The following is a 21496-nucleotide window of genomic DNA, read 5'->3' as shown; positions in this document are numbered from 1 at the left end:
GGTGCGTTCAGCGACCCTGTCCGCATCGTCCATCCGCCTTCTCCTGTTTTGCCAAAGTCGTACTGCATACTCCACTGTTATACTTGACTGGCTGGCTGACCATCAGCCAGAAGCCGATCGACGTAAACTTGGATATGGCTTGCGCTGCGCTGAACTAGTAGCAACGATGTCCATTTGGTGCAGACATGTAAAGACGACGTTGTGGCTACCGAAATAGCCTAGCATGTATTGGTTCGAGTCGGTGGGCGATGCTGCTTCTCAAACATCGCTTCCGTCGAACCCACCAAGGTTATTCGAACTTCTTCACCTCATAATGTTACGTCATCAACGCACAAGCCTCTTAGAACCGTCGTCTCTCCCAAACAAGTCTTCGTAACCACAGCCATGAAGACACAAGATATGGAACCACCAGAGCACTATCTTCCATACAAGTACGACCCGAAGCCTATATTCTATCTAACCTAACATTATGTTAGTCCCATTCGTCGTTTCGCAGATGAGATAACGCTGCCCGATAACGCGGTAGACAAGTTCCCGAACAAGATTGGCCCTAGAATCATATTCCTCCCCGATACGAAACAAATCCTAAAGATTGGTTATGGTATCACACGCTCGGAAGCGGAAGCGATGCGTCTCTTGACCTCACAAACGTCCGTACCAGTCGCTAGGGTCGACCGTGTTAGCGAACGAGGAGACTCTGGGTACATATTGATGTCGCAATTAGAGGGACAGCCCTTGGCAGATGTATGGCCAGCCCTAACACCAGAAGCCCGAGCTTGCCTAATGCAAGACCTACGAGGTTACATTCAAGAATGGAGAACACTTCGTGGCGATTATTACGGTGCTCTAGGTCACCAACCCTGTCAAGACATCTTCTTTAAGCATTTTCCAATGCGTAAGGAATCTAATGTCGAATATGGACCGTACAAAACCCGGAGTGAATACAATGCCGGGATCAAGCGCGCCCTGCAGATGTCAAGGCCGCCTGAGACCTCTGACGCAAGAGACGAAGCTTTGCTAGACAAGATCGAAACCCTCAATGACTCCGTTATTGTTTTCACGCATGGTGACCTTCACCGTGACAACATCTTAGTCAAAAATGGAAAAATCACTGGTATTCTCGATTGGGGTTCTTCAGGATACAGCATTATGGATAGGGAATATTACGAAGCACGATCAAGAGCAAGAAACCCGGAATGGAAAGCAGCTCTTGAGTCTGTTTTCGCGGGGGAAATCGACATGATTACATATTCAATTTTGGAGCAAGTTGACAAGGAACTTGTAGTGTACAGCGGAATGTGAACAACTCTGGGTAGTAAGCTTTTTCGCAAGGGGCACAGCTCCTACTATCTCCTATTAGCAACCCATCTACCCCCTAATGCCTGTGCCAGTTCCGTTGCCGATTTCCCCACAAGTCCATCAACTCATGCAGAAGTCTCTGGAGGAACCAATTCCTCGGCTTCAAGAGCAATCACAGTTCATCGTCCAATCTTGACACCGGTCTCTACCGTTCCTCGGGGGTGGCTCCTCGCTTATGATAGAATGAGCTCGCGCATATTGACTGGCGGGAATAGTAGCGACCTGAAAATAGCCCTCGGAATTTGGACTCAGGATGGTAACGCCATCGCGCCGATCGAATTGGTACCACAGACGGTCACGGTCTAGGAGCGAGACCTGTAAAAGATTGCCTCTGTCTGCCCCGGCACCGTGGAACACAATCGACTAATGGGACCGGTTGTTAGGATCGTCGCCTTCCCCATACACTACAATAGAGAGCGTATATGTAGCCATTCCTATAAGATTTAACGTACACCTCCTAAAAGGTAATGAACGACGACTTACTTGCACGCAACGGTTAATTGAATGGATTGGAGTATAATGCCCGACGCTAAAGGGGAGCGTTAAAGAGGAGAGGAGAGTCTGAGTAAATAGACGATACAGTTAAAGGATGGAGTTTTCCAGTAAACTATAAGTTGGGTGAGTAGGTTGATGCTTGTATTCGCATTGTTAAACAGAGAAGGGAATCCTTTTTATATCTTGATCAGAAGCTATTTTTGGTGTCGATGACTGCAAGCAACTTGGTGCAATAAGCGCTGCTCCTTTGTAAACGCGCACTTGGTTTCGGATCCATTGAATAGACTGCTATGGCGTTTCAGCATGTCCTTTCACCCAACCAAGCTCAGACGAGCATCGCACCCTGGCGTGGGTGGCAGCGCTTACAGGCTTGGGCAAGCGCGGCAACGGCCCGTTCATTACGGGGCATGCCATACACAGTACAGTTAGTTCCCCGAGACGTGCGCAGTGTTGCTGACCTCAAGCATCACAAGCCAACACCCTCCACACCTCATTCCTGTCGAAGCGCCGCAAGCTCTCATTGTATTGAATGACCTTCGCTCTTATATGGCCTTGGTTCGGCTGCCGTCCGCGAGCCGCGAGCCGTTTGAGTTACCATCGTTGGAGACAGCTGACTGATCAAGCTTTACGCCCCTTCTCCTCAAGCATCCATCTAAAGAAGGCACCAGCTTCAAGTATCCATCAACTGATACTACCCTCGATTTGTACAATGAGGGTGAGCAAGCTGCTCGCTAACCCTAAATTAAAGGTCGGATTCGATCTAACTCTTCTACAAGCCTTCTCTTCGACTCTTCTAATTGCCCTAAACTTCCTCTCTATAAACAAGGGTCATCTTGTCCAAGCCGGGCAAAACATACTCTCAACAAGTTACGATCAGGAACAGTCGCATCGGAAGGCTGCCGGTCTTGGAGTCTGGAGTTTGAGCGAAAGTAAGCTTGTAAGATAAGAGTTTAAGGCAGATTATATCTAGATTTCTAGTTCCGGATACGGGAAATGCTGACAGGAAAGTTTTGCCTGCAAAACATACCACGGAAGTCTAGCGAAGGATGGTGCAGGAAGGACTAACTGTACCTCTTCTTCGCGAATTTTAGTCTGAAGATTATCAAAGAACGGCTCACCTTTAGCAATATCCTACGTAGTATAAGGTGTTATCTCATGAAGAGGGCTAGTTGACTACAAGGACAGCGAAAAGTCCCTGATTGCTGGCATGTACAGATTAGGATCAGAGCGGTGCTTAGTTGGGAAGGCACGTCTGTCTTAGTACGGCTTGGCTTCTATCGTGAACGGAGATATTAAGCGAACCGCGACTGGTGTGATACGACGACCAACTGCATCGTCGTGTTCATGCACGCCTACACAGCCTTGCCAGGCGGTGCCCCATCTTTTCAATCATGGGAGTCACAGCCACCACACTTACTTCAGGACGTCGTTGGGTCGCATAAAGAATGCAACATGTGCTCCCCACCCTTTGACGAAGTAATGCGATCCTCGTCGCGCGTGCCAAACTATGGATTCCAAAAACCAGGCCGAGGTACATTTGGAACCCTTCTTAATACGCGACATTGAAACATCGAGAGTGCGAAGGGAACGACCAAAATGGAGATTGGCACTATTCCTATTCGTCGGCTTGACCTCCGTCGTCCTTCTCATCAACAGTATCTTCCTGATATCGGCTGTCGCTACCAGAGGGACGAATAATGGAAAAGGCGTGCTGTACGAAGCCTCTTGCAGCAGGACCCGGAAAGCTAATATCGGGATCCATTTACTTATCAACATTCTAAGCTCCCTACTCCTTGGTGCCAGCAACTACTGCATGCAATGTCTGTCTGCCCCCTCGCGACCCGAAGTAGACGCCGCGCATAGCAAACGAAAGTTCCTTGATATCGGCGTTCCGAGCCTTCATAACATCACCTCTTCCGCGTTCAGTTCCCGGAAGAAGATGTGTTGGTGGATTTTGGCGCTCTCGTCATTTCCACTACATCTCTGGTAAGCATCGAGTTCCAGAATGGCCGAGAAGTAGTCTTGCTGACTTGTGAGAGCTACAACTCGGTCGTCTTCGCATCTATAACGGCTCAGACGTATGGCGTCTTCCAGTTCAACGCAACAACTAAGGCAGCTATCGAGGACGGTTCATATGTCCCGAAGCGCTTGGTGTCATTTCAGTACACATCCGCGGAATTGTACTCTACCGCCATCAAAGAAAGACGCCTAGAGGAACTCGACCCCCTAGCATGCATCAACGCTTACAGCGCGCCATTTCAGTCAGACCGAGGAAATGTATTCCTGATTCCAGAGGATGGGGCTGAAGTCAGAGAGGTTCAATTTGACTACCCAAAGATCTCGCGCAGTGGTAACTGTGCCACTGAGATGTCAACGGAGTGGATATATTCGCAATTCCGAGGCGAAGCACGGAGTTCTTGCTTCGCACAGGATTCACATGTCTGGTTGCCGCGACTGCAAGCCAATGCGTCGGACTGGAAACCTATGGGGACCCCAATTGCCAAATGCTTGAGTGAGCCAGTCACGCAGCAGTGCAAGCTAAACTTTAGTATCCATCTGGCTGTCACCGTTATTATTTTCAACCTTTTGAAACTGGTCACAATCTTGACGAGTATCTTTGCACTCAACGACAATCCGATGCTTACCATTGGAGACGCTGCGTCTTCCTTCCTTCACGAACCCGATACCGCAACTGCCGCTATGTGTCTTGTGTCTCAGAAGGAGATCCATCAGTCTAAACACTTCTGGAACGAGAGCCAGCCAGCGAGGACATACACCGGTATCTCACACCGTTGGTTCACTTCCGTCAAACGTGGCAAGCTCATTACATGTTGCATTGCGTAAGTAAGCTGCCAATCCCAGAAATACCTGTAGTTAACATGTTTCTAGCTTAACCACAGGCGCCGTAGTGCTCGCCGCTCTCTTTGGCTGGGGCTACGCTTCTATTGAGGGCACGAAAGACATCCGCAGCGTGCTTAGAATCAGTCTCGGCTCCCTCGACTCGCGGACAATAATACAGAGCGGAACGAGCTCAGAAGGCGTGTCAGGCATTTTCGCAAACGTGTCCCTAGCCAACAGCCCCCAAGTCATCATCTCGCTCATCTACTTTTCCTACAACGCGACCATCACATCTATGCTCCTAGCGCACGAATGGTCCGACTTCTTCATACGCCACAAAAGCCTCCGCGTATCCGCCAGCCGCGTCGGCGAGCAGCGTAGCAAGTATTTCCTCCAACTCCCGTATCGCTACGCGGTACCTTTGCTCTGCGTCTCAATACTGCTGCACTGGCTGGCCTCGCAAAGCATCTTCGTCGTGTCGGTGGAGCTGCAGAACATGTATGGTCAGCACAGCAACAGCGGGTCCTGCTTCCACTGGGCCACGCACTCGCTCTCGGATGGCACAAAAGTAAACGCAGCATTCTGCGGCTACGATTTCATGACCTGTGCATACTCTCCGCTGGGCATCCTCGTCTCGCTCATTACTGCTTGTGCACTTGCACTTTCGCTTGTCGTATTGGGTAGGAAGAAGTTGAGCCCAATGCCAGTCGTTGGATCGTGCAGTGTCGCGATTGCCGCTTCCTGTCATACAGATGCTGGCGAACGTGCGCCGTGGGGGAAGCGGTTGAAGTGGGGTGTAACGAATGCAGAGAAAGAAAGAGCGGGCTATGAAATGGGTCACTGTGGGCTCTCGAGTGCGGAGGTTGAGAGCCCTGTTCCCGGGCGCTTCTACGCGTGAGAGCGAGCGCTTTATCTTTCTACTACAACGTATAACTCGCATTGGAATGTGTATAGCTGAACTGAACATCTCATCCATGCTTCACCTAACATAGGCACTCGGCATCAGCAGAGATGCAGGTATTTCCCAACCATTCTATCGGGCGATGACGAGTCTCGAGACGTCTTTCACGAACACGTCTCCAAAGTTGAAAACTACGGCATAAGACTAGAAACGTTATATAGGGAGTATGAAGCGATGCCGAAGCCTGCCAAACTTCACATAGTCGATATGCGGCAGGAACGAAATTCAAGTGATGGAAAGCTTTTAACTTTTGTGCATGGGACAGTGTATAGTACAAGCGTAAAGCACCCCTTTGATCCCTGTGAGTGGCCTATTGAATGAGCCCCTTTCGACCCTGAAGCCGCCCCTTGACCATGCGGCAACCCTTGAACGCCGCCAAGACACCCAGGTTATGTTACCGGGTATTCTGAAATATAGAAAGGGTATACTAAGAAAAGGAAACGCGCCATCGTCTTCACGATGCGCTCGGCTGCACATTCACACCGCTCTCCCTCTTTCTCCGCCTTCGCTGCCTCGCATTGTCCTTTAGATATTGCGGGTCAGTATATTCCTCGGGCAAATCAAAGTCCAGCTCGTCGAACTCCGGTATGGGCTGCCCGAAGGCACTTGCATTTCGCCCATGACGGTGTTTTCCGAGCGCCGCAGCCCTAAGGTGTGGCTTGGAATAGAAGGACTGAAAGGGTACTGCAGGTTGAGGGGGTGTGTAGGGTAACAGGAAGCCATGTGGGCGAGGCGGTCGTCGAGGTTTGGGGGGTTCGGGTTCTTTTGGATGGTGCCTGGGGGGCGGCGCATCTCGAGTATGGACGGCGATGGTATCTGATTCTTCAGTCTCTTCGCCATCCTCTTCCTCGCCTTCTTCGCGCGCAGTGAGGGCTGCTTCTTTCTCCGCACGTAATCGTTTCTCTTCTTCCTTCCATATGCGAAACTTGTCCACGAGTGTTTCGACCTCTTTGACGAAGTAGTCCCGCTTTGGCTCCCAGTCCTTTCTCTCCCCGTCCGTAACGCCTGTTATACCCATGACCTTCAGCCAGTCGGGTCCTTGTAGGCCATCTAGCAGTCGCTCCAGCTGCACCTTCTCGTGCATGGCGCGCTCCTTCTCAATGTTACGGAGCTGCTTCTCTTTCCGCTCTGCGCGCCGATGTTGTGTGAAGAATACCGAGTCGGCGAGGGGATCTTCGCCGTCGTCATGGCGAATACCTTTTGCCAGGGAGGTGTAGTCGAGGACTTGGAAGGTCGTGGAGGATTGTGCGGGGGTAACTGCGGGATTGGAGGCCTTGCGGGGAGGGGAGGACGCTCTCGACTTGCGTAATCGTGAAGGACTAAGTGAGTTTCGTGGAGCTTGGGGCGAGGCGGGGGCTGATGTCTTTGACTTTATGGGCTCGTCGACAATGTATATGGGCGTGTCTAGATCTAGGAATTCTGCAAGCGCATTAGGCAGCGTCCAAGATTGAAAGCCTGCATCATAAGAACGACGTACCAGCCTGCTTGGGCATGCCCAGAATAATGTCATCGTAATTGGCAAAGTAGATGGCAAGATCGCTCTTCAAGCGTGATCCGCCATCGTGGCTCCTCAAGCTCCGCTTATCATGCAATGTCGACGCTGAGGCGAGCTTCCCCGAGCTGTCTGGACGTGGTGTCGACTCGGCCGACGGCACGTCATCTGCGTGGATGCCCATGGGCGCGGCGACGCCATTTGTGATGCGGAGAAGCTCGCCATGTGGTTGTGTAACGGTGATTTTGGTGGGAGGTCTCGCGTCGGTCGCGTCAGGACTCAGCGCTGTGGCTGGGCGCTTGCGGGTGGTAGGGCGGGCAGGAGGAGCTGGTCTCGCAGGCGCGTGGTTGATTTGCCTGACGGGCTTTTCGCCATCAGCCAGTGCAAGGAGCGGGCCGCTTCTGGATGTGCGTCGCGTAGTGATGGTGGTGGTGATGGGGTTGTTGTAGACGTTGTTGCTGCTGCTGTGGGCGTCATCGAGCGCGGCGGGCGAGAGCGTGTGTCTCGTTCGCCGGTCAATCGAAGCTCGCAGAGCAGGCCGAGCGACGTTGGCCATGATGTGGATTAGTGTTCTGCGCGTTTCGCAGGGTCATCTTCAAGGCATTGCTATGCTGCTTGCCATTGCGTGTCGCGCTGGGTAGGGTCACGGCAAAAGCGCAGAGTCGTAAGGGGGTGGTCAACTCTCCGCGCTCGTTCGCGCTGTTTTGGCAGGCGAGCTGCTTGCTGCACCTGTACCAGCTTGGGGCGACAGCACTTGACACAATGGCTATCCGAAGTCGAAATAAGCTTCGTCGCAGAGCCTGACTGTCTACCAGATGCTCCCGTAATTTGCAACAATATTCAGCGAATCGAAATCCACAAAGTCCGAAAAATACTGGGAAATAGTAAAGCGCCACAGGGCTCGCCAGCCAATCATCGACGCGGATCTTGAAAATGCACAGCCAACGTCACGACCCCAGACATTTCCAGTGGTGAGAAGTCCAGAGTGTTGATCAAGTCTTCGCTATTAGAGATTATGTTATACTTATGAATATTTACAAGTTGGATAGGGCATAGCCGGTGTCCCGAGCGTGGTAGATGATGGGCACATGACGGTTCCAATATAGGTTGCCCAAGACCGTGTGCAGATGGTAGGAGTAGGAGTATGGGAAGCGCTCCGTAGTTACCGTGATATCTGGCGGTGAGTGAGAGAGAGCTCGTGAACAATGTCTGTTCGTGGAGGACCGTCGCCCGTTACGCTGTTTGCCCCACATACACCGTTACTTCCATGCTCTTGCCACCGCTGCCGCCGCCCGATTGTACGCAATATACCACAAGATCCAATATCGTCATATACGAGGCAAACATTTACGAGAAGAGAAAGTCCTTCAGGACAGGCGACCCAGCAAACTCCGGGTTGAGCAGGATGCAGCTAATAATAGGTCAGTCGATATTCACTAGCGTCATTACGAGCATCCACAAACTTCAAGAAGAACGCGAGACCTTGCTTCCGCTTTTCCAGAAACCTCGGTCTGAACCGAGCTACGGGACATGTCAGCATCAACCTAGGACCCGGCGGGGTAGGTGGGGTGAGCATGTGACCTACATATTACCGATTTAGGTGGGAACTGTGGCATGGAGCCCACAGCATGAGGGAAGGTTTGGACCAGCTTCGCTCTCAGGTCTTCGAACTCTGAGTATCTAAAAAAAAAGATCAGCTCGAACACTAGAGAGGAATAGATACTACCCACCTCTTTCGTATCTTGATGGGACCACCCTAGGCATCGTTAGTATAAATCATCCATCACTGCATGCCACCACTCTTCTAGCCCCATCGCCGGACCCCTCTGCATGGAACAATGATTTAGGAAACATGATCCCCGTCGACGATTGGCCGCAGGGTCGGCTCTCGGACAACTTACATCCAGCGTCTCAACAGTGCAGTTCCAGACGACGTAAGCTCCCAGCCCCGGTGCCGTGCCGCTGACAACGACGTGATCGTCTATCGTGACACCCTTCGCCCACAGCGCCTTGCATTGCTCGGACCCTTCGTCCGTGTGGTCCTCGAGCCCAATCGGCGCAGGACGGCCATTGTCAGTCGAGTAGGAGCTCATACGGCTAGTATTGCGCTCATGCCGCTGCCAGTAGGGCGGAACCACGCTGCTACGCTCAGGACGAGCGGCGGCGGCTTTTGCCCCATCGCGGACGGGCGATGAGGATGGGTTGACAGGTTCAAAGCTCGCCGGCTCCATCCATTTACAGTAGCGTGCTGGGCGGGTGGCGCGTGAAACGGGAAAGTGCTTGGTATGAGATGGGATAGTGAAGCGTGGAGAGGAGGGGTAGATGTTGGGTGGGTGTGGGTGCGGGATGGACTTTGTTGCGTTGCTGCTACAGCAGGACGGCGCATGCAGCCAGATATCCCTCGATACTTGTTGGCGATGGAGGGAGAGCCGGAGGCGTTTTGCCTTGGGCTGGCGTTGGCATCCCAGCCGAACAATGCGCACATGGGAGCTTGGAGCTCAAGACCCTGGACTTGGTGTTGGCAGAAAAGGCGGGTTTGAGTGGCCAATTCACTCCAGCGGTCGCCGCATCCCTGCTGCTACCCCGATATGCCGAACGGTTTGGGACGGGAAAATAGTTAATTATTTTTATGGAATTATTATCATGGCCTTCGTCGTGCATTTCGGCGGAAACGCTGCCATCCCAACGCCGAGGCATCCACGCTCCACCGCAGCTTGGAGCGAGACATGCAGCACCAGCCTGGCCGAATCACTGGCCCGCTCCACTGCCTGATGCAGTCAAATGCCAGTCGAGAATAGGTCGGACGGCTGGCTGGCTGCACGCTATTACTATCTATCGGGGAGCATGGGCCATGGTCATTCTCGATCTCCGCTAGCTCCCTGACTCGTCTGGTCATGCATCCTCCCTTTATATATCGACGCTGCGTTTCCCTTCCAGCCTCTCCATAATTCACGCTCACATTCGCTGTTGAGAGGACTAATCTACGAGGAAGCTTACTTCACACGCCCGTTGTTCGACCCCAGTCTGTCGCTGACCGTCTACTATCTTGTAATACTTCACGTTGCTTCTTCGTCTCCCGCAGACTAGTAAGTAGTGCATTCCAGACAGCCTCCATGGCAACGCCCTTTTTAATAGAGAGGCACAAAACTAATCTGTGGACAGTATTTCTACTCAGACACCCTCAACAATCACCACACATCATCAACATGCGCTCTGCCTTTGCTCTTGGCGTAGCCGCCTTCGCTGGCCTCTGCGCTGCCCAAAACCAGACACAGAGTGAATACCCGTACCGAATTGATCCCAATAGCGTCACGAATACGAACAGACGTGAGTACAGCCAATGTCATTCATCCAGCGTCTGAACTGACACGAGACAGAATACTGGTGTGACCAGAACAAGGCCCAATGCCCGCTCATCTGCCTCCAACAGCCCGACGTCACCTCCATGACCACGACCGAGAACGATTGCGACCCCAACACGCTGACGTACAGCTGTGTGTGCGAAAAGGACATCACCCCCAACATCACCCAGTACTCGCAGACGCTGCCCTTCTTCATCTGCCAGGAATGGGGCAACCAGTGTGTAGCCGGCTGCAACGGCGTCAACACGTGCGAAAGCGATTGCCGGTACGTCCCAGTGTCCCCCTTCCCTCCCTCTCATTTGCCACAAGGGATAATAATAATAGCTAATAACACATTTTTCCAAAACAGCTCGAAACATCCCTGTGGTGCCCAGAAACCCTTCCTGGGTAACGCCTCCCTTTCCTCCACCATGTCATCGACCCAGTCCCCAACTGGCTCCTCTTCAAGCAAAATCCCAATCACCGGCTTCGGCGGTGCTACCGGGACGAACACGGCCGGCGCCGTACCCGCTGCCTTCGTACCGGGCGTTGGTCTGAGCATAGCCGCCGTGTTTGGCAGTGCATTCCTAGGCTTTGCCATCCTCTTGTAAAATTGAGGAGGCGTCATAGCACTAATTCACGCCCCGTTGCATCTTTGGCCTGGCCACTTTTCGATTTACGCAACCTCGACTTCCAATCATCTTTTCATGCATAGCGTTTCGGATTTGACTACAGTCCTTTCAGTTTATACGATACCCACTTGGGGCTTCTCGCTCATTTCAGGAGGCTTTGCGAGGCTCCATTTTGTGCTCATGTGGAAATGTTTAATTAATTAGCATAGCGCAACGGGTATGTTGCGATAATATCATTTTTCTGTCCTATGGGCAGGTTATCATGAAGTATCAACAGCCTCTTCATCGTTTCAGTGATTTACACTCCTATTTCTATTAGGCCTGCAATCAATCATTCTTCTTTGAACCCTTGTTACTAACCCAATGTAAGAGCAACCATCCCCCGTGCGTGCGAGCGTGCATGCACTTTCCCAGGTTATCTTGCTTTACTATCCCAATCCGCTAGGAACCCCAACGCAGCGCCCTTACTTGAATGACATAAGACATGATGTTCTATCGTTACGCCACGTTCTCTTTGTGGCGCTCCCTTCTGGGGAGTCGGGGTGTCACTGGCAGATGTCCGAATATAGTGAACTCTGGGGCTGAAACACCCAATCGACTACCTTGCGTGTCACCGTGGCGTAGAGCGAATGCGGAAAATCTGATTTCAAGTCTTCTATACTATGCTCTCTAGTCTTTTTTCAATTTTCTATTTCTCCGAACGCTGAACCGGCCGTATCATGAACAATGTATATAAACAAACTTCATAATCGATGAGCGTATATATACAGAGAGCGTGTGAAACGCTGTTCATGAATCGTTTATCATAAGTTTGAAATGACGCAAATAGACCCTACGCAAAAACGCCTGCCAGAGCCGAGGCGACCAAATATGTAACGACAGGACATGTAGTAAATCATATCTACGAACAATCACGACGCGTCCGAATCATCTGCTGCTAGCGTACCGTATTGCATTTCGTAGCCCTGGAGTGCATTGGTCCACCAGTTTGGGCGAAGTCTGTCGTCTCGAGAACGACGTAACTCCCTTCGCACTGCGTGTCTTGTTTTAGCATATGTACCTTCTTGTAGTACTTCTCAACTCACCACTTAGAGACTGCTCCGGAGAGCCTTGGTGCGCAAGGATACCAGGTGGCCTATGCTGTTCGTCCACAACCATGCGCAGCTGCCTCTGTGCTGCCCAAGGAGGCTCGGAGTGCGTGAGATCTTCTGGAGATGGAGGTGCAGACATGCGGAAGATGAGTTCGCCACTTATCTCCCTGCGATGTACTGCAGGACGCTGCGACGACGGTAGATCTGGTGTCTGCATAGTGCTAGATGAAGGGATAATGGTATGTCTGTGATAAGAGGAGAGCGGAGGAGTTCCCGGGCGGTCGCCGTGTCTGCCGTAGCTTCTCATCGAGGCTTCACTACCATCAATAACTCGGAAAACTGTACGTGAGGGGAGGTAGTGGTATTCAGAAGGTCTTGCTGTCACTTCTGGGTACGTAGATGACCGGTGATTGTTATTGTTCGAAGATGGGATATCAACTGGTAGAGATCGACCTTCGGCGCCAGCATTCGAGGAGCTTGCAGCAGCGCCGTTGGGTACAGCTTGGTGGACAGATCCTGTCGGTTGAGCAATGAGGTTCGAGTCCCCATAGCTAGACAACGAGGTCGAGGAGTCGCCAAAGCTTTCGTTCGATGAGTATGGGCGTACATGAGGGCGGCCGGGTGGGGGTGCTGCTAGATGATGATCATTTGGCAGTGTAGCCGGGATAGGATTTGATGCTCGACTGTCTGGTCGTGGTAATGGCAGTGTCCGTGACGGTACACTGGAATCGGAGCTTGAGCAGCTCGCCTCTGGGATGGCGAGGGAGTTCCGTCCTACTACAACTGTCCAATCTTCATTATACATCGGCGGAATTACACTGGCTAGCGTAGTAAGAGGATGTATCGCTGAGCTCGGAGTACCTTCTGGCGCTGCTAGGCGGACTGTGATCTCCGGGAAAAGACTATCTCGTGACGACAGCGGAGGGGATGGTGGCAGATCATCTTGTAGTCTCGGTTGCTTGCCTTGACTCTTCTCGCTTGGGCGCTTAGACAGCCACGAGAATACGAGGTCGAACACATTTTTCACCAATGACTTCTGAGGCGACTGCTCGCGAGCTGAACTCGGTTCGGGGCTATAGCCCGTCAAGTTGTGCCAGCGTCTGTCTTCGGCATTCGCTTCGAGACTTGTTGCCGGGGTAGTCTTTATGGTTTCGAGAAAGGAGTCCTGCCACGACAAATATTCGTCAGTCGTGTACCAGATGCTGGACTCCCCAGTAATTCTTCTCTGGCTGAAGAATTGGCTTACATTTGGAAAGTGCGCCATGCCTTCGAATGCCATTGCGCCGTTATCTGCCGTAGTATACCAGGCTTGATCATTATCGTGCGAAATCTCCAGAGCGCCGCGACTTTGTATGCCGGGAGAACCGATTTCTGGCGGACAGCCCGGGGTCATAACTGAGTCTTTACGACGGAAGAGGTCCGCGACGTTCCCTATATTCTTAAATCTATCGACCAAGGATGTTTTTCTGCGGGATCCCTCTGATGATGGGGGAGCTTGGTCCGCAGGAGTGATTTCTGAAGGAACTTCGTTGATGTCAACGACTGAAGACTCTTCGCTGCTGTCGGCAGCTGTGAGGCGCAAAGGCCTGGCCGTATGGAGGTCTTCTTGTGGCAGGGGACAAGATAAGTCTACGCTTTCTTCTGCGGAATGCTTTGATGTTCGTCTGCGTTTGAAGGGGCGACGAAACGTGCGGGAAGCGACATCTAATACTCGTCGTTTCGTTGGTGATCTTGGAGGATCAGTCATTTGGACTACTGGTAAGTCCTCTTCAACTTCTATATGATCAATCTTGACAATGACAGATGGTTCTTGAAATGGTGTAGCTCGAGATGTTCGAGGATTCATGGCTCCGCGGGGCTCAGCTAAGAGGTTCGAGAATGGTAATGCAAGATCAAGGAGCACGCAGAAAATCTGAATTGGGGGTTGGGCTTCATAGCTGCGAGGTCCTGCAACTGTTAAGTACACGGCATCAAACAGTGGTACCATGACCGAATCAAACATTGTTTTGACAAGTTGCAAGGAGCTGTGTGGAGTACCGGGATACACTGCCAACGGCTGCGTTGTAATATTAGACTGACGGCTAGATATAATGGTACGGACCTGGCTAGAGTATTAGCGATCGGACAGAGTGGCATTCGGCCAGCTTCCAACAGCTTCCAAGGTAGAATTTGGAGCCATAATTGTGTGTGAGGAGGGGTTACTCGACGTTTTGGTGCGGGATTTTCGGTTGTCGGAGTTCAGTATGTTGGCTATAGTGGTACAATTGCAGGAAATGGCTGTCCTCCTCGATTATTAGTAGGTTAAATCTGCTCGAGTTCCATGGGCGGGCAGCTGGATTGCTTCATCTAATTCACAAATCAGAGGGCGTCAGGGAGGTTAGCGAGGGTTCTGACCGGAATCCTCTGACGCTATAGGATCGAGTTTCGAGCCTACCAAAGTCGTCTAGGAAGAGGGACCGGCCAATTCAGCGCGTGAAGAGGTCGTCATAGCAGGAACTCGGGGCTCAGGGGGCTTCCGAAACAAGCTGACATCATAGAGAAAAGCCGCGATAAGGTGACGATGGGGGAAAAGCTGATTTCGCGGGTCGAGAAACCTTGGAGTAGGTCCGCGGTTCTCGATTGGTATCTTGAGATGGTTGTTGGGTGCAAGTCGAGGCTGAAAGCTTGGGCCAGCCGTTCCTGGGAGGCAAGGAAGGAAGGCCCGACTTGCCAGTAGTGGAAGTTTGTTATTATGTCATTAGCGTTGCAAACAGCACAAACATGAACGCTGCACCATGACACCACCGTCCAAACACTGATCAAGCACTCACATGCCACGCCTTCTTCCACTAGGCCCGTGATGCCGCCTCGATTATCTCTGGGAGCGCCCAGGACCCTATCGTCATTGTCCGCAAACTGGGTACGCATACGGCCCCATCGGAGGTTTGCTTCAAGCTCCGCAGATGCCCCGGAAGTCTACGATGTCGTCTGTGTTGGTGGTGGACCAGCAGGACTCAGCCTGCTTGCGGGACTGAAAGCGTCGCCCATCACAAGCGGGCTTAAAGTTGCTCTCATTGAGGGCCAGGATCTGCACAAGAATCGGCTACAGAAAGACGCGAGCTTGGAGAGCTTCTCGAATAGATGTAGTTCACTCACACCAGCTTCTGTAAGGAATCTGCAAGGTACATAACAAGCCCATGACAGAGTTGGGAAGTGAAATTGACTTGACTGTAGAGATTGGAGCATGGCCCCATGTGAACACCCCAAGAGTGCAGCCCTACCAGGAAATGCAAGTATGGGACGGCGTAACCGACGTACGCATATCCTTCGACTGGAACACGGCTAAACCCCTCCTCTCTCCTCGCAACCCGTCACAACCTACTACCGTAGCCTACATGATCGAGAACGTGAACACGACTTCAATGCTCCTCAGTCGTCTCGAAGAATTGGGCGGTGTCGACTTCTATACCTCGACCAAGGTCAACTCGATCGATCTAGGCGCTGATACAGAGAAGATGGACTTCTCATCCTGGCCCACACTCACACTGTCGAATGGAAAGACACTAGCTGCCAGGTTGTTAGTAGGAGCGGATGGAGCCAACAGCCCTGTGCGGACATTTGCAGGTATCGAGTCTCGCGGCTTCGATTATGGTAGACACGGTGTCGTCGCGAGTTTGAAGATTGAAGGCCAGGGCTGGGGTGGACCAGACCACAAGATTGCATACCAGAGGTTTCTACCCACTGGGCCCATTGCTATGCTACCACTTCCCGGCAACCTGTCTACCCTCGTATGGAGCACAACTCCCGAACGCGCTGCGAAGCTGAAGGCTTTATCGCCAGACGACTTCGTAGCAATGGTGAACGCAGGCTTCAGACTATCCCCCACAGACCTTGAATACCTACACACTCTACCCTCAGGACAAGCAGACGAGGTCGCTTGGCGAGAAAAGCATACACCTGTCGACAATCGCGCAATACCTATGCGCGTAACATCCGTCCAAGCCGGCACTGTAGCGTCCTTCCCTCTCCGCATGCGCCATGCAGACACCTACACCGGCGAACGTGTCGCACTAGTTGGCGACGCAGCACATACCATCCATCCCTTAGCTGGCCAAGGCTTGAATCAAGGCCAAGGCGATGCCGCAGCTCTCGTTCGCACGATATCGTATGCGGTACAGACGGGTCAAGACATCGGATCAACGCTTGCGTTGGAGAGCTACAATAGTGAGAGGTATGCAGAGAACAATGCGATGCTGGGAGTTTGTGATAAACTGCAACGGTTATATAGTGTAGAATCAGGGCCACTTGTAGCGTTGCGCAGTCTGGGTTTGCGAGCAGTCGATGCAATGGGTCCATTGAAAGGCTTCTTCATGAGTAAAGCAGCTGGTGGCACCTGAGCAGTTGTTCTAGTTATCTGTATTATAAGTTGTAAGCACCCTTGTAAAGCAGTCGAAACCCGCGAGTAATGACACGAAAACGGCAGTCGCTTGCGCCATCGTCACAACCCTGCATGTGCCCCACTATTCGCTGCCCCTCGGTGATGACAGGCCCTAAATCCTTTCCAAAGTAGATGCTCTTCACCTTGTAGCAATCCATAATGGCGGATCATCAACGCGAGATTGAAACATTTGGAAGCAACGATGACTTCTGGCTCTTCGGATATGGGTGAGTAATTGTTCCATTGGTTTGCATGTACCATCATCGGTATTTGCGTGTTTTTGTTCTTCCAGGCATCTAACAGAAAGCCCAGGAGTTTGATATGGAAACCACCGCCACACTATGGTAAGGAATGATCTGATCCTAATCCCACCCAATACAATTCCAACTGGACTACTTGACCTAACTAAGAGTCCCCGCGTTTAGATCAACGAATCCCAGGGTACATTGAGGGCTACGTACGGCGGTTTTGGCAGGTATGATAATTGAGCTAGCCCGCTGCCACAGCAATAATGAACAGATGAACTAAGTAGTGCATGCAGGCCAGGTGAATACCACACCAATCACATGTCTTATTCTATCATTTGAGGCAGTGTGGCTGATACTCGGACTGCAAGTGAGGACCACCGCGGTACACCCGAAGCACCAGGACGCGTTGTTACGCTGATTGATCGTGCTCATTGGGACACGTTGACAGACCATGTGAGTCGATCTTAACCTTTTCAGAGCACAAGCATGCACCCTCGCCGCAGCCTTGCAGACAAGAAGAGACAAAATCCACAGCACTAGCTTTGGTGTCAAAGCAGCCTAAGACTAACATATCCCCCCCTTTAGCACGAGCCCACGGAAAAAGTCTGGGGCGCAGCATACCACATCCCCAGTTCAAAAGTAGCAGAAGTGCGCACCTACCTCGACATACGCGAGATAAACGGCTACAGCATCCAATTCACGCCATTCCACCCGGCCGCACCGCTCACTACAACAGAAATATCCTTCTCACCACCACCGCCTAACCCTGAGCCTCTAATATCTAAAGGCATCAAAAGGAGCAGAACAACTTCCATTCAAGGCGAACCCAATACCCCAATCAGGTGTCTCGTCTATATCGGCCTGCCGTCGAATCCGCAGTTCCTTGGTCCCCAGGACCCCGATGCGCTGGCCCGTAAGATTTTAGAGAGTAAGGGGCCGAGCGGAGAGAATAGGGAGTATCTGTTTAATTTGGAGGGTGCGCTAAAGGGGTTGAGCCGTGCGAGTGGAGATGCGCATGTGAGTGATTTGGTGCATAGGTGTCGGGCTTTGGAAGCGCGAGGGAGCGGGCAGGGTGGAAGGGAGGAAGTAGCGCTGCCCAAAGGGGAGAGTATAGAGGGGTTGGAGGAGGCTGAGAAGTGAGACAAGCTAGTTTGATATGACAGAGATGAAATTATGAGATCACAATTCCATCAAAACTTCTGCCTGTCACCAATTCTGTTGTGCTTGATAAGATGAGTCACAGACTTGAAGTGGGGTATAGGATTTGAATTTGATAATTGTCTTCAAAGAAAACCCCAGGTGTATACTGTATGCGACCCTATGATTGCATATCATGTGTTCGCACAACTATGTGGGTACAGACTGCTTTCTTGATGTCGTCTTAGTCGGCGAAGAGGAGTACCTGAGGAATCTTGATTGCCGTGGCCGAAGATTCCAGCGAGTTGCGGGGTGAGGATTGAGTTACAATCTATGTCCTGTTCCAAATATGTATGGGTACAGAGTGACGCGTCGGTTGATGAGTAACCGCATCGAGATGCATCGAACGAGATATCATGGGCGATTCCAGACGTGACTTGATAGAAGATCGACTCGTTCCGTTTCGGATGTATTGAAATGCCAGAAATACGAGCAATTCTTGCATAATCGCACAACGCATCTCGACACTGTACTCCAAACGTCAAGTCGGGTAGTGTTAGGGCTTGCTTCATTCGTCAAGTCGGGTTGCGTAGGTAGGAGACGTGGACTGTTGCTCGGCATCATCGCTAGTCTTCTTCGTCGTAGGTTATCAGACTCTATAACTAGTCATTGCTGAAGAATGATGGTCCCCACTGTGGCGTATCGTATGCTTAGTCGGAAACTCCCCTCGGCTAAATCGTGATCTTGAGTGAATAGCGTTCTCTGTTATGCCATAACTCGTCCGGCTAATTTCTTGATCTGACAGCCGCATCGATTGGAGCACTTTAGGGCTTTCTATCGTGCACCGGATCTGGCAACAGATAGCTAATCAAGTGTGATGTCTCGCCATTACAGTGGCAAAGTATGACTTGGTGCTCTTAATGGTTCTAAGATCCTCTCATCCGCGGTGATATTGGTTGTCGTGATGCAGGCCCTATCGGCACGCCAGAAAGTCAGCAATCTATTAGCAGGAACACCAGCAGGGACCCGTAAGCAGTGTGGGACAAGAAAACGATATGTGAATCGAACATACAAAGCCGTAGCCAGATCCAAGATCATACAGAGCTTCGTCTGGCCATCCAGTCGCAGACCCCCATGCTCCATTTCCAATGTTGCCGATCGCCGGAGATTCAGATTCGTTCAGAGTATCGGATCCTAGGCTTAGTGCAGCCCAGTCAATGCTCTCCCACTCCACGAAGTCCGGTTCTGCAACAGAGTGCTGCAGTGGTCCAACGGGACTGTTGGCGTCTTCAGCTTTTGAAGGGCCTTCGAAGTATGGCTCGAGCCTACATACAAGAAAGCATCAAGTATAAGCAAACGAATGGATTGGCAAGAATTTGCGGTTCTCTAACCTGAGATGAACAATCCTGTCCCACAAATGACATACAGCTTCACTAAGCTTGTAACTGACCCAGCCGCAGATGTGTAGTCGCTCGAGTAGCGCTTGTGCCGAGAGGATTCCAAATTCAGCGCATGCGAGCGATGTCTGGTAGACGAACCAATTACTTTCGGCTGAGCCTTCGGCTGATATCGCACCGATGGAAAGAATCCACAAGAGAAGATCGGGGCAGTAATGCCATTCGGAGCGAGTTGTGCAGTTCAATGCCTTTTCGAGCCGTTTGCTTGCAGTAAAATGAAGCAGATGGATATCGGATTGCCGCTTCATGGCTTCGGTGGTGCGCACAGTGAAAATGAGGAGCGCGACGCAAAGGGCGGCTTCGAGTGGTGTGATGAGGTATTCATTCTCGCGCAACCATTTGAGGAGCATGCATTCCAAAACACACGAGAAGTTCTGGATATCAAGAGGGTCGAGTGGGCTATTTGGATCTCCAAACCATACGTTGAGGTCGGCAATTAGTATGAGAACTGATTCGACCAAGTCGGTAAGAGACTCCTTGACACCTGTATTTCGGCAGTAGTCGATGAGATGCTGTGAGATGTTCGGTCGATATCCCGGGGGATGTCGAGGAAAGCTTGCAGTGCTTATGTAGTCCAAAGTCGAGTGGTTTGGCGCTTCGAAGGAAGCTATGGCGTGGGCGGTTGAGTGCCTGGTGCTCAGTAAGCATATGCCAACCCGGTTCGGGTCGCACCGTGGGGAAGATTGAACACACACCAAAGTATAAAGGCTTGCAAGATGCGATTTGAGTTAATTGCCATGAGGCCTCCGCGCAGTTGAACCATTTTGCGCATTCCATTTAGGTGTATTGCACGTTGATTTGGTTGGTCTTCATCTAGTTTCTCCTGCTCGAAAAAGGGTAATAAGAGACCCTCCTCTACAGTTAGAAGGTTGAATACCGCGCCAATATTTGCATCCGATATTCCAATCGCCGTGTCTGGGTTCGAGATGGCCGCGTTGATCGAAGCTATGGCCTGTGCTCGATGGTGCAAGATTGTTTCAATGGAACCTCTGCCAACAATGTACAGATGCAGCGCCGCGGTGCACAGTAAGCTATGCATGAATCCCGGATTGCTCATCGCTGTGCCGAACCAATCTGACTTCATCAATGTGGAACGGTGTCGGATGTCGACGGCAATGATACCGGGCGCCATTTCAGTCACAACTACGGCAAATGGTCAGCATCTAGTCGACCCAAGGCGGCTACCTGCCGGAAAAAAACATTGGCAGCAACGAGCTGACGCTGATGCCTACGCCGCACGAACTCTGCGCTGTTTTCGGTGTGTGCATATTACGCCATCAAACAGGGTTGTCGTGCCCCCAGACTCGGCAATCTGGGGATTGTTTAATAATGGAAATGCAGGGGCCACCACTTACAGTGTCCCAGAAGTACCGATACACTTCCATTGACGTCCACTGACGAGGTTCGGAAAGGGTCGAATAGTCGGCTGTTGGGGCCTTCTGCAGGCGCTGCAGGCTTGAGTAACAGACATCTTGGGCATAGCCTTTGCCCAGGGCGACAAAACAAGATCTGGCAGCCTGGACAAAACTCCCCCTTGTAATTGTTCTGACCCACGATGGCAAAGTAATCGATTCCACTGGAAACAATTGGAGGGCTTGGCGTTGCCGTGTTTGGTGTGAGTAATGAATCGGGGGTCCCCGCACTCTTGGGACTTGTACTCTCTGGACTCCCTGTCTTTCTTTGATTCGCGGCATGTTTGCTTGTGGACCATGGGCGTTCCCTCCGCGCCTTTTGCATGACAAAAGAGCGAGCATTTCGGCGACCTTGGCGGGATGTCTTCGCCTGAGCCGCATCGACAAAAAGAAAGTCCTGTTGGATAGGGACTGTTGGCTGAGCGCGCGGTCTTCCCTTGGCGGCCTCCCTCTGGCCTTCCATCGTTCTTACCAGCGCAAGGCCAGTGGAACACGGTAAGGTTGTCCTATTTCAGGGTCTGGTGATGTTGGCGGAGCTCAGCAAGGTATGACAGGTAGAAAGGTGCGAGTCGTGACAAGGCTCACAGTTCCTAATCGATGCCCTGTTGCCACCATG

The 21496-nt window shown here is 51.6% G+C and overlaps 10 protein-coding genes across 10 annotated transcripts; 5 read left to right on the top strand and 5 right to left on the bottom strand.

The window, feature by feature from the left end:
* Positions 1-172: 172 nt before the first annotated feature.
* Positions 173-1757, top strand: K460DRAFT_348775 (kinase-like protein). The gene is made up of 2 exons (XM_040931401.1): positions 173-431; positions 477-1757. The coding sequence occupies exons 1-2, from the start codon at positions 385-387 to the stop codon at positions 1300-1302; spliced, it is 873 nt and encodes a 290-aa protein (XP_040782953.1). The 5' UTR covers positions 173-384; the 3' UTR covers positions 1303-1757.
* Positions 1347-1791, bottom strand: K460DRAFT_381198 (uncharacterized protein; the record flags this gene model as incomplete). The annotated part of the gene is made up of 3 exons (XM_040935327.1): positions 1347-1423; positions 1476-1722; positions 1765-1791. The coding sequence occupies 3 exons, from the start codon at positions 1789-1791 to the stop codon at positions 1347-1349; spliced, it is 351 nt and encodes a 116-aa protein (XP_040782952.1).
* A 1570-nt stretch (positions 1792-3361) lies between these two features.
* On the top strand, positions 3362-5590 carry K460DRAFT_410979 (uncharacterized protein; the record flags this gene model as incomplete). The annotated part of the gene is made up of 3 exons (XM_040937442.1): positions 3362-3840; positions 3894-4694; positions 4744-5590. 3 exons carry the CDS (start codon positions 3362-3364, stop codon positions 5588-5590), a joined length of 2127 nt encoding a protein of 708 aa, XP_040782951.1.
* Positions 5591-6107: 517 nt separating this feature from the next.
* Positions 6108-7701, bottom strand: K460DRAFT_296357 (uncharacterized protein; the record flags this gene model as incomplete). Its single annotated transcript, XM_040929629.1, has 2 exons — positions 6108-7072; positions 7131-7701. 2 exons carry the CDS (start codon positions 7699-7701, stop codon positions 6108-6110), a joined length of 1536 nt encoding a protein of 511 aa, XP_040782950.1.
* A 424-nt stretch (positions 7702-8125) lies between these two features.
* K460DRAFT_371583 (PX domain-containing protein) lies at positions 8126-9670 on the bottom strand. Its single transcript, XM_040934381.1, has 5 exons — positions 9047-9670; positions 8876-8901; positions 8731-8825; positions 8609-8666; positions 8126-8556 (listed from the first exon to the last, which is right to left on the bottom strand). Exons 1-5 carry the CDS (start codon positions 9374-9376, stop codon positions 8493-8495), a joined length of 573 nt encoding a protein of 190 aa, XP_040782949.1. The 5' UTR covers positions 9377-9670; the 3' UTR covers positions 8126-8492.
* A 653-nt stretch (positions 9671-10323) lies between these two features.
* Positions 10324-11398, top strand: K460DRAFT_371579 (uncharacterized protein). The gene is made up of 3 exons (XM_040934380.1): positions 10324-10472; positions 10523-10772; positions 10857-11398. Exons 1-3 carry the CDS (start codon positions 10352-10354, stop codon positions 11095-11097), a joined length of 612 nt encoding a protein of 203 aa, XP_040782948.1. The 5' UTR covers positions 10324-10351; the 3' UTR covers positions 11098-11398.
* Positions 11399-12029: 631 nt separating this feature from the next.
* Positions 12030-14211, bottom strand: K460DRAFT_410975 (uncharacterized protein; the record flags this gene model as incomplete). The annotated part of the gene is made up of 2 exons (XM_040937441.1): positions 12030-12151; positions 12204-14211. The coding sequence occupies 2 exons, from the start codon at positions 14209-14211 to the stop codon at positions 12030-12032; spliced, it is 2130 nt and encodes a 709-aa protein (XP_040782947.1).
* A 779-nt stretch (positions 14212-14990) lies between these two features.
* On the top strand, positions 14991-16707 carry K460DRAFT_348760 (ubiquinone biosynthesis hydrox). The gene is made up of 2 exons (XM_040931400.1): positions 14991-15370; positions 15423-16707. The coding sequence occupies exons 1-2, from the start codon at positions 15049-15051 to the stop codon at positions 16583-16585; spliced, it is 1485 nt and encodes a 494-aa protein (XP_040782946.1). The 5' UTR covers positions 14991-15048; the 3' UTR covers positions 16586-16707.
* Positions 16708-16769: 62 nt separating this feature from the next.
* K460DRAFT_371572 (ChaC-like protein) lies at positions 16770-18063 on the top strand. The gene is given in 6 exon segments (XM_040934379.1): positions 16770-16853; positions 16939-16970; positions 17052-17101; positions 17119-17121; positions 17241-17327; positions 17460-18063. 6 exon segments carry the CDS (start codon positions 16786-16788, stop codon positions 18012-18014), a joined length of 795 nt encoding a protein of 264 aa, XP_040782945.1. The 5' UTR covers positions 16770-16785; the 3' UTR covers positions 18015-18063.
* Positions 18064-19014: 951 nt separating this feature from the next.
* On the bottom strand, positions 19015-21343 carry K460DRAFT_296932 (uncharacterized protein; the record flags this gene model as incomplete). The annotated part of the gene is made up of 4 exons (XM_040929665.1): positions 19015-19336; positions 19403-20098; positions 20164-20611; positions 20824-21343. The coding sequence occupies 4 exons, from the start codon at positions 21341-21343 to the stop codon at positions 19015-19017; spliced, it is 1986 nt and encodes a 661-aa protein (XP_040782944.1).
* Between the last annotated feature and the right edge of the window lie 153 nt (positions 21344-21496).

This window comes from Cucurbitaria berberidis (genome assembly GCF_010015615.1).
Source record: "Cucurbitaria berberidis CBS 394.84 unplaced genomic scaffold K460scaffold_7, whole genome shotgun sequence".
In the NCBI taxonomy this organism is placed as follows: Eukaryota; Fungi; Ascomycota; class Dothideomycetes; order Pleosporales; family Cucurbitariaceae; genus Cucurbitaria; species Cucurbitaria berberidis.
The sequence above is the reverse complement of the archived record's forward strand: the minus strand, read 5'-3'. Positions and strand labels throughout refer to the sequence as shown.